The sequence below is a fragment of the Lipotes vexillifer genome, unplaced genomic scaffold, assembly GCF_000442215.2.
Source record: "Lipotes vexillifer unplaced genomic scaffold, Lipotes_vexillifer_v1.1 scaffold472, whole genome shotgun sequence".
NCBI classification, from domain to species: domain Eukaryota; kingdom Metazoa; phylum Chordata; class Mammalia; order Artiodactyla; family Lipotidae; genus Lipotes; species Lipotes vexillifer.
In genome coordinates, this window is record NW_006797698.1 from 2,507,232 (window position 1) to 2,518,641 (window position 11,410).

The following is an 11,410-nucleotide window of genomic DNA, read 5'->3' on the forward strand; positions in this document are numbered from 1 at the left end:
GACTTTCCCGGCCCGGGGCCCGACCCCGCGTCCCCTGCATCGGCAGGCGGACTCTCAACCACTGCGCCACCAGGGAAGCCCCTCCATATGTCTTTTTGTGATGCTACAACACTTCGAGCTCCTGCCAGATGAAAGGGATTAAACAAAACCTGAGAAGAGGGGTGACCGGAAGCCAGGGTGACCGCACAGCTCCTGGAGAAGATAACACTTCTCTGAGTTCAAGGGAGAACCAGGCGGGCCCCTGGAGGCAGGAAGGCACCATTTCTCTTCCTACAGAATCACCCTAGGGTTCCCCTTTTTCCTCCCACTTCCCAGCTATCCAACCCTGGTACCCCGATACCCACGCCCTCTGCAATCCCCTCCCCTCCTGTGGGAAGACATGGTCCAAGGCTACGGCCGGGCTGGAGCCCCGGGCTCTTCCGCTAGCGCTAGGGCTCCAGCCGACCCTGCTTTTGGAAGGGGATGAGAGGTGACTTTTGAGGGGCTAGAGGTCAAGGGGGGTATGTGGGAAGTGATCAAATTGTCTTGGAGAGGGAACAGGGGAGAGAATACTGCCCTCCGCCCCCAGCAAGAACTGGCCATGGGGACTGGCTGTGCTCATGGCCAAAGCTCCCTGCCCTCGTCCTGGGGCAAATGCATCCCTCCAAGCACACAAGGACCCAGAGAACAGGAAGGGTGGCTTAGAAAGGAGACCGCATGAGACAATCAATCCTTCATTTCTCTCTTCTGCTACACCGGCATTGGTAGGGATCCCAGGCAGTGCCCACCGAGTCAGGGCAGCACATTCGCTGCTCTCCTGCTGCAGGTCCCTCCCCAAGGTACCAAACCCCAGCTGAGACCACCCCCGCCCCCCAGTCCCAGCCCCTGACCATCACACACACACACACACACACACACACACACACACACACACACACACCAGTCCTAGGGTCAAGCCGGCCACCACAGCACCCTGGGCAGCGGGGCACTTGGTGTTGAGGACCATCAAACCATCCCCTCCTTCCAAAAACATGTCTTGAGTAGCCATTAAGTGCTCAGCACTGGCCTCGCACGGGCATAGGCGTGCCCCTCCCCAGCCCCAGCTCCCATCTGGGTATCACTCAGTCTGTTGAGACTCCCCCACAGGGACGCCCCTGTGCTATCTGGCAGCTGAGCGCAGCTGGCTGGTGCCACAGCTGACCAGTCCAGACCTGCGCCATCTCACCCAGGGAGCCTCACCCAGGGAGCCTCGCCCAGGGCCGTCGACAGCCCCCGCACTCAGTGCCCGAGGGCTGCGGTCCCACCTCCAAGGAAGGACACAGACGGGCCTCAACCACCACAGACACATCCAGGCTCCAGGGTGAGGATGTCTGATCTTACCTCCTCCCTCAGCCCTTCCCGGGACTTTTCCCGGCCCCCGTTTTGGGATGCTTGTGGAATTCTGTTCTCAGGTCTGAGAGCCTTGAAGAAAGCACCTTTTGATAGGGTCTTACCCACTGGGGTTCTAAAAGCCACCATTCCTGGTCATTCCCCACACGCACCACGCAAGCATCCCATCCCGCCCATGGGTCTGCTTGGGTCCAGGCCCCCTAGAGCGCCGCGCCCTTGGCGCTGGGGGTGGGCGCCAGGGCGCCCCGGTGAACGCGCTGGTGCTTGAGCAGGTGCTGCTTCTGGCTGAAGCCGCGGCCGCAGGAGGCACACAGGTAGGGCCGCTCGCCCGTGTGGTTGCGCCGGTGGCGCGTCAGGTTGGGCTTCTGGCTGAAGCGGCGCCCGCACTCGGGGCACGGGTAGGGCCGCTCACCCGTGTGGATGCGCTGGTGGATGGTGAGCGCCGACCACCAAGAGAAGCTCTTGCCGCACTCGTTGCAGATGAACTGGCGCGGCTCACCCGGCCCACCCGCCCGCGCCCGGCCCCACGGCACGTCCCCGGCCGCCCGGGCCGGCGAGGGGCCGTGCGACGGCGGCAACAGGCCGGGGGCGCCCTGGGCGGGCGGCTCGGCGGCGGCGGCGGCGTGGGCCTGCTGGTGGGCCCGCTGGTGGGCCCGCAGCGCGGCGCGGCTGGGGCGTGGCGCGGCCGGGGCGCCAGGCAGGTGCGTGCGCTGGTGCTTGAGCAGGTGCTGCTTCTGGCGGAAGCTGCGGCCGCAGTGCGCGCAGGGGTGCGGCCGCTCGCCCGTGTGGTTGCGCAGGTGGCGCGTCAGGTTGGGCTTCTGGCTGAAGCGGCGCCCGCACTCGGGGCACGGGTAGGGCCGCTCGCCCGTGTGGATGCGCTGGTGGATGTTCAGCGACGACCACCACGAGAAGCTCTTGCCGCACTCGTTGCAGATGAACTGGCGCGGCTCGGCGGGGGCGGGGCAGCAGATGGCATTGGAGGGGCTGGCATTGGAAGGGTAGTCAGGGCCAGGTGGCCTGCAGCCTCGTAGAGCATGGCGCGGGCGACAGCCCCGGTGGGCCGTGGCGTCCCGGAGCAGCGTCTGCAGCCCAGCGCGGGTGCCCTGGCGGTCCCGGGCGTGCGCGCGCTGGTGGATGCGGAGGCCCACCTGGTGGCGGAAGCAGCGCTCGCACTCGGGGCACGGGTGGGTGGCGGGCCGGGAATGGGTCTTCTGGTGCTTGAGCAGGTGCTGCTTCTGGCTAAAGCGCCGAGCGCACTCGGGGCAGCAGAAGGGCCGCTCGCCTGTGTGGTGCCGCTGGTGGCGCGCCAGGTTGGGCTTCTGGCTGAAGCTCTTGCCGCACTTGCCGCACGGGTACGGCTTCTCGCCGGTGTGGGTGCGCTGGTGGATCTTCAAGGTCGACCACCAGCTGAACCTCTTCCCACAGTCCGGGCACACGAAGTGACCCTCGCCGGCAGAAAGAGCGGGGCGCAGGGGGCTGGGGGTCACCCCCGGAGCCCGGCCTGCCGGCCCGCCGTCCTGCTCAAAAGGAGGGGCCCACCTTGGACCCCCAGTCTCCTCCTGTCCCCCCCAGGCTCGAGGCTTCCCCACCGTCTGGCATGGCGGGACGCCCCGACGCTGCTGGAAAATGTTCTCCTTATCCTTCTGGGAAAGCGCAGCCTGTGGCCCCAGCGTCTGCAGCAGCCACTCTGGCTTCTCTTGCTTGATCTTCATGACCAGCACATCTCCTGCCGGAGGCAGAGGGAGAGAGACGGCGAGAGTCATTCGGTGCTCGGTGGGGTGGAGGGAAAGGGCGGGAGGGAGGGAAGACGTGTCAGGAGGGCAGAGCTTGGCAGAAAATAGGGCGGGAGAAAAGGATGCAGAGGAAGAGGAGAGGAGGGAGGGTGGAAAGGACAATAAAGGGGAGACTGGGCTGTGCGGGAGAGCAAAGAAAACAGACAAGGAAGAAACGATAGGTGAGCGTTGCTGTGCCAATGACCCCGCTGCCCGCCTCCTCCATCCTGAGGCCCAGGGGAGTCTTCCGACCCAGGAAGCAAGCAGAAAGTGGCCAAGTTTCAAAACATCTCCTTCTCTTCCTAAGGAAATGGATGTGTTGGACACTTGCTGGACGAGTGCATGTCCAGTCCCCCCAGGGGTTGGGCAGCCAAGCCCTGCATCACCGCCAGGCCTCTCCGGGGCAGCAGCCGTGGTGCGTCAGCACCTTACCTTCTTGGCAACCTCACCTTTCTTCAACAAAAGCATGAACAAGAAAGTAGGCCAGAAATGTCTCAGCACCCAGAACAGGTGTTGCGTCGTTCTTGTACTAAACGAATCCTACACAGCAGCAGCACACTCAGCTGCTAACCCACCCCTTACACTGTGCTCAGGTCAGAAGGGTGCTTTGCTTCTGGGCTCATGGACATAAGCCATGATGGAAAAGGTTTGCTGTAGACACTGCATACAGACTGTCTGATTCCATTTATACATAGGTCAAAAGCTGGCAACTAATGGATGAGTTAGAAGGGTAATGGTCCCCTGATAGAGGGCACTGTGGTTGGAAGGGGGCCTGGGGCACTTCTGGGGCTCTGGCAATGTTCTCCTTCTGGATCTGGGTGCTGGTTATGTGGGTGTGCTCACTTGGAGAATTTATACAGCCCGCGACCTGTGCACTTTTCTGTGTTACACTTCAAGAAAAAGTTTATGTTCAATAAAAAATAAATGAAACAGTTGTGAACAAAGAAGAGAAACTCTAAACAACAGTTGCCAATCCACCTGCCAATGCAGGGGACACGGGTTCGATCCCTGGTCCGGGACGAGTCCACACCCCACGGAGCAACTAAGTCCACGCACCACAACTGCTGAGCCTGCGCTCTAGAGCCTGCGAGCCACAACTAGTGAAGCCCGCACGCCACAACTACTGAAGCCCGCGCAACTAGAGCTCGTGCTCCTCAACAAGAGAAGCCACCAAAATGAGAAGCCCGCGCGCCGCAACTAGAGAAAGCCCGCGTGCAGCAACGAAGACCCAACGCAGCCAGAAAAAAAAAAAAACGCTGTCAATATTAAAAATACAACAAAGCAAACCCTAAGGAAGTAAGAGGAAGGAATTAATAAAGACAAAAGCAGAGATGATGGGATAAAGGGAACATAAAGATAAAAAAGGGATTCTGATAAATCCCAAAATACCATGTATAGACATTATATCAATTTGAAAAATCTATGTAAAATGGATGATTTTGCGAGGAAAAATAAATTAACAAAACTGACTCAGGAAAAGGTAGAAGCCATGTCTATAGAAACAATTAGAAGAGACTGAAAAGAAAGCTAAAGTTCAACCTCGAAAATGGGTAACTGGCCACTGAACCGTACGAAGAGGTTCTACTAAAACTTCACGGGAAGGGCTGTTCCCAGCTTACATAAACTGTGACCATGCCTAGGGCAGGGGGAGGGGGGAAGCTTACATGTTAACATGACCCAGAATAAGACAAGGGTGGGGTAGCAGGAAATTATAGGTTTATCGTTCTTTGAAAGTAGATGCAAAAAAACAAGCAAAAACACTGGCAGAGCAAGTCTGGCAGTGTTAAGAGAACAATCTCTCATGGCTTTGCTGGATCTTCCCCAGGAAAGCGAAGGTGACTCAACACAGTTCATGACATTAACCTTTTAAACATTAAAAACCTTATACTATCTCAATAGATGTGAAAAAGTCCCATGATAAAATTCAGCATCATTTCTGGAGGGAGAGAAGGAAAAGGGAAAGGCGGGAGGAGGAAGAGAGGGAGGAAGGAAGGAAGCTCTTAGCAAACCAGGAACATAAGGAAATTTTCTTAGGTTGACAAAGGAGCTGTATTAGAAACGGCAGCAAATGTTATAACCGAAGGCAAAAGATTAGAAGCCTATTCAAGTTAGGAACAAGGTGAAAAAAGAAAGATATATATAAATATTGGAAAGGAGGAGAGAACTGTCATTTGCTGATAATTATTAACCTAGAATATGCATGAGAATCCACTGATGAAGATTTAGAAATAAAAGTTTCAACAAAACTGCCAGATACAAACCATTAAAATTCATAACTTTTTAAAATGGCAATAAAGTAACTGTAAGTATACCTAATATATAAGCAAAACATAAAGAAAACTATTAAACTTTATTGCAGGGATAAAATGTAAATAAAACAACAGGGACGTCATATTCCTAGATAAGCTCTCCATTCCAAAATGTTTAAATTCAGTGTAATCCTAATTAAGTAAATTATAACATTTACTATGTGTGTAAATCACCCAGAAATTCTAAAAATGAGCAAGGAAGAATTTGGCTTATGCAACATTAAAAGCTAAAACACTATCACCACACACCCATTAGAATGGCTAAAATCCAAAACACCGACAACACCAAACGCTGACAGGGATGTGCAGCAACAGGAACTCTCATCCATTGCTGGTGGGAACGCAAAATGTTAAGGCCACTTTGGAAGACAGTTTGTCTGTTTCTAACAAAACTAAAGATACTCTTACCATACGATCCAACAAATCACTCTCCTATGTATTCACCCAAAGGAGTTGAAAACTTATGTCCACACGAAAACCTGCACACAGATGTTTATAGCAGCTTTATTGATAACTGTCAACACGTGGAAGCATCCAAGAGATGTCCTTCATTGGGTGGATGGATAAACAGTGGTACACCATACAATGGAGTATTATTCAGTGATAAAAAGAAATGAGATCTCAAGTCATGAAACGACATGCAGGAAACTTAAATGCATATGACTAAGTGAAAGAAGCCAATCTGAAAAGGCTACATACACACTGTATGATTCCAACTATATGACATTCTGGAAAAGGCAAAACTGTGGAGACAATAAAAAGATCAGTGGTTGCCAGGGATTGAAGGGTCAGGGGGAAAGGGATGAATAGGCAGAGCACAGAGGATTTGTAGGGCAGTGAAACTCCCTGTATGATACTGTAATGGTAGGTACAGGCCATTAAGCATCTGTCCACAGAATGTACAACACAAAGAGTGAAGCCTAATGCAAACTATGGACTTTATTTAATACAAATGTGTTAGTAAAGTTTCATCTACTGTAAAAAGTGCACCATTCTAATGCAAAATGTTAATAACAGGAGGAACTGTAGAGAAGGGTATAGGGCACTCTTTGTCCTTTCTGCACATTTTCTCTGTAAACCTAATATTGCTCTAAAAAATAAAGTCCATTTAATAAAAGTCTTGACTGATGCAGTTGTATTGACACGGCTGTTCCATAGTGAGCCAGGTGAGGTGAGGCTGTGAGTGAGAGTCCCTCCCCCCACCAAAAAAAAAGGCTAAAAACAATCATTAAAAGTGTAGAATAGGGTTTCCCTGGTGGTGCAGTGGTTGAGAGTCCGCCTGCCGATGAGGGGGACACGGGTTCGTGCCCCAGTTCCGGAAGATCCCACATGCCGCGGAGCGGCTGGGCCCGTGAGCCGTGGCCGCTGAGCCTGCGCATCCAGAGCCTGTGCTCCGCAACGGGAGAGGCCACAACAGTGAGAGGCCCGCGAAACGCAAAAAAATAAAAATAATAAAAAATAAAGTCCGTATCCTTCAGAGAAATATGCTGAAACATTAATATATTAATTGATCTGATGACCAGGAGAAGCAAATACAGTATTAGAAGAATTAGGAGAATTTGTTTCGAATCTAGAGGTAATTGATAATCTTCAACAGGATGCAAAACATAAAAACTAAATTTAAAACCCCTGTACGACACAGGATACTGCATATGAGCAAACTAGAAATGATCGTGGGGGGCAGCCTTTTCCAACAGAGCTTTCCACAGAGTGAAAACATTTTACATCCAAGCTGTCTGATACATGTGGCCTCTAGCCACAGGTGGTTACAGAGCACTTGGAATGTGGCTAGTACTACCAAGGAACTGAACTTACTTTTTTTCATTTAAATCTAAATTTAAATTTAAATAACCGTATGTGGCTATTGGCCACCGACTGGACAGCACACGTCTATCCAGAGTATATAGAGGACTCCTATAGATGGGATGAAAAGAGGTGCACCCTCACTAGTAATCAGCAAAGCACAAAATAACAGTGTAGCATCTTTTCACCCATCACAGCAGCAAATATTGAAGAGGTTGATAATATCCCGACTTCACAATACACATGGAAATTACATAGGAGGATAAGTACAACATGGGGGCCTAAATGAATTCAGACTCTTTGAGGACAACTTGACAGTGCTTATTCAAATTATAAATGTGTACAATCTTCCACCCAGCAATTTCGCTCTAGGTGTTTATCCTAAGAAATACAAATGAGTCCAAAGAGGAACGCCTAAGTACATTCACTGAAGTGCTATCTGTAATTAAGAAAAAGGGGGGAGCAACCTAATTAGCCATCAATAATAGTCTAATAAAATTTTCACTCCCGTCATAAAGTGGAATACTGTGCAGCGATTGAAAAGAGCTATATATGCTCATGTGAAAAGATTGCGAAAACATTTTAAGAGAAAAAACAAAACTGAAAATCAGTATCAGTCGTCTGATCCAACTTATGGAAAATAAAACCATACCTCTCTGTGTACATACACATGCCCGATCCAGGACGGTTCGCACCAAACCCAAGATGGTGGCCACCCTGCAGGTGATATGGACCATAGCAGAACTAGATGGAGAAGTCAAAGGGGACTTACACTTTATATGTGTTATTTGAATATTCTCATAAAAATTCAAACATTATAATTTTTAAGTCTTTAAAATATCTTAGGAAATAAAGAGAAAACCTCCCGTCTAATCTGGTGGCCTTTAGTTTTGAGGCCAAAGAGCTCTGCACTCACTCACTGGCCTCACTGGCCCCACTCACTGGCCCCACTCCACAGACTCACTGGCCACGTGGGGGCAAAGAAACCGATGTGGTTTCCACCTGGCGAAACGATGCTGTGAGGCCTCCCCAGATGCTCGGTTGTGAGAGGTCATTTTATCAGGAGGAATAATTTGAAAATGAAAGTGGTGATTTAAATTGTGCGCTGGCAGGAATCGAAAACCCATGTGTAATGAGCTTCACTGATTCAAAGAATGTTTCCTTAGATGCACTGAATTGTTGGCCAGCGGAAGTATTTAACAGGGCTAGCTGTCCAAATTGGTGGTCATGTAGTGAATCCAAAATATACTCCAGTCAGAGGGGCACCACTGTCCCCAAGTGACAGGACACCCATTAATGCCCCAGAGCCCCACAAAAGCCACTGCCTTTCCCTGATTAAACCTGGCCTTGATATCCATCACAGTGGCTGGGTTGCACGAGGAGGCCCTGAAGCCCAGGGGTGGTGTGTGTAGACCTGTGATGTGTGTTGTTGGGACTTCAGTCGTCATGGGCACCTTCCGTAGGGATCAGGCACTGATACAGAGGAAAACAGGCTTGTGCCTGCCTGTTCCAAAGGTACTGGTCCTCAGTCAGCATAAAAAGCTCTAAATGGTTCAGATAAAATAAAAAGGTGCTAAAAGGAGAGCTGTTGCTTAATGGGTAGTTTCTGACATTATGGGAAAATTTGAGAAATGGATAGTGGTGATGGCTGTACCACAGCGTGAATGTGCTTCATGCCACTGAACTGTACCCTTAAAAATGGTTAAAATGGGGCTTCCCTGGTGGCGCAGTGGTTGAGAGTCCGCCTGCCGATGCAGGGGACACGGGGTCGTGCCCCGATCTGGGAAGATCCCACATGCCGCGGAGCGGCTGGGCCTGTGAGCCATGGCCACTGAGCCTGCGTGTCCGGAGCCTGTGCTCCACAGCGGGAGAGGCCACAACAGTGAGAGGCCGGCGTACAGAAAAAAAAAAAAAAAAAATGGTTAAAATGGTAAATTTCATGTTATGTATAATATATTTCACCACAATTAAAAAAACACACATAAAACAAAAATAAAGTAAAAGGTACCTGAAAGAGGTAAGCTCCCAATTATCTGAAAGCTCTGGCCTTCCAGAAGAGTCATTCCTTCAGCCTGGCCAGCAGGCGTGGCAGCCTGTGGAGGCTGAGCTCACGGGGGCCCCCAGGCCTCAGTGGCTCCAGGGTCCAGGCCGGTGTTTTTCTACCTCTTCCCAAAGCTGCAGCTGTGGTACGGGGCAGAGAAGGCCCTGGTGGAGCCCATCTCTCACGTCTGCATTAGGATCTCCCTTACGAGTTTACGTGGGCAAAAGGATCCTTCAGCTGAAATGTTTGGAACTGTCTGCCCTAGGTTTTCCTGTAATTACTGTAATGTCAGCCTCACACACACAAACACACACACACACACACCTCGAGTGCTCTCAGCGTTCAAAGCGACAGCCTTGGGCAGGGGTTGGGGGGGACTGGGAAGTGGGGTGGCTGAATTCACTGCCGTCTGTGTCAGGACACAGCCCCAGAACAGTGTGGTGTCCATGTATCATACTGCCTCCTTTGAGCTGGTGTTTTGTTTCTTTTTTATCCAATTGCCTGATTTTTGTCTCATCTTAGGCCCACTGCAGTGATTGTCCTGGGAGGGCGGGGGCTCTGGGGTCTGCAGGGCAACTCCCCTGGAAGGGGTGGGAGGTAAAGAAGCTTGGTCACTGTGCTGAGCAAGGGGCAGAGTTCCCAGGCCTGGGCCAGTCCCCTCTCCCGAGGCCAGAGCCACCGTGCAGCCCAGCTACACCCAGAACAGGGCCTGCCACAGAGGCTGAGAGCGGGTCTCAGACCAGGGGCTGCTCCATCCCAGAAGCGGGAAGCGGGTGGCTGGGGAGGGGTCTCCACGGGGTATTTCCCACTCTCAGCGGCGCCTGCCCCCTGCCTGGGAGACACCAGGACTAACTGTTGTGTTTCCTCACCACTGGCTCCAAGTGCATCAGCTGACACAGACCATGAACTGTGTGACCCCGGGAAGCTTAATGGACCGAACTGGAGACACTCTCCTGACCAACCAACAGCAGGGCTTGTTGCGACTACGTGTCCTCCCCAGAGCGCTGGCTTTCGGTGTGTGATCAGCGCCAACACCAAGCACTCCCCGATCTAGCACTTGACAGACACTTGATCTTCCCCCAGCAGATTTCTGCACGGTGTGTGTGTGTGTGTCCGTGTGTATGTGTGTCCGTGTGTGTGTGTGTGTGTCCGTGTGTGTGTGTCCGTGTGTGTGTGTGTGTGTGTGTCCCTGCCTGGCAAGCACAGGCTGGGCTTTGTCAGTTCTTAGCCCCCTAGTCTGTGTTTGCTCCATCCTTGGACGTGACCTCAGTGTCCTGGTCCCACCGTGTGGTTCTACAGGCCACCAGCAACTCCTGCTCAGCTACAGAGAGACGGGGAAGACGGGGCTGGGGAGGGGCCGTGGTGGGCTCCCACCTGGTCCTCTTCTCTTACCTGTGCTGCTGTCGCCAGCCAGGCCACTCTCCATCCCCGGAGGCCCCTCGGCATCAGCACGGCGGCTCCCTGCCCGGCCGTCTGTGGGTGAGATGGGAGAAAAGGAAAGAGAGTTGGCCTGTGGGACAACGGCAAATGCCACTCACAGGAAGCAGTCCCTCTTTTTCAAAAGCTTTTCTATGACCTCTGCTGAAATGAGCAGGATTTTTTTAAAAAGCACATATACCTGCTAGGCAGGTAAAATATGTATAATTCCCATTTTATGAAGAATAAACTGAGGCCAGAGAGGGCCGCTGACATGCCCCAAGTGACAGAGGTGGCCGAACGGCAGAGCTGCGCAAGGTCCCTGGGCTTCTAACTCCCAGACCAGAGCCTCATGCCCACACTCTCATCACCTGCGGGGTGGGGTGTGAAGGTTGCCACAAGAGAGAACCAGAAAACTCAAATAAGTTTAGAGACACCCCCTACCCTGCAACGTGGTCATGAGGACACCCTGGAGGGAAGAACCATCCCTCCAAAATCACCAGCCCCCCGTCTCTCAAAGCCCCCAGCCAGGTTCCAGCACAAACCCTTCTGGGGCCTCACAGCCACCCCCCACCCCCAGGCAAGAACACACGTGGCCAACCTGGGTCCTAGGGACCTGATCCCTCATCCACCAATCTGGGGCTCATCTTTTTTTACTCTTCAGTCTTTCTTTTTTTTTTTTTTTTTTTTTTTCGGTACGC

The 11,410-nt window shown here is 52.2% G+C and overlaps 1 protein-coding gene across 1 annotated transcript in view; it reads right to left on the bottom strand.

The window, feature by feature from the left end:
* Nucleotides 1–10,719, bottom strand: part of ZNF775 (zinc finger protein 775) — a 20,683-nt gene extending 9,964 nt beyond the window's left edge. Inside the window, exons 1-2 of the mRNA XM_007469874.1 lie at nucleotides 10,686–10,719; nucleotides 1,583–3,094 (exon numbers count right to left, since the gene is read on the bottom strand). Coding sequence (XP_007469936.1) covers nucleotides 1,583–3,094; nucleotides 10,686–10,719 — 1,546 coding nt within the window. The remainder of the gene's footprint in view (nucleotides 1–1,582; nucleotides 3,095–10,685) is intronic.
* Between the last annotated feature and the right edge of the window lie 691 nt (nucleotides 10,720–11,410).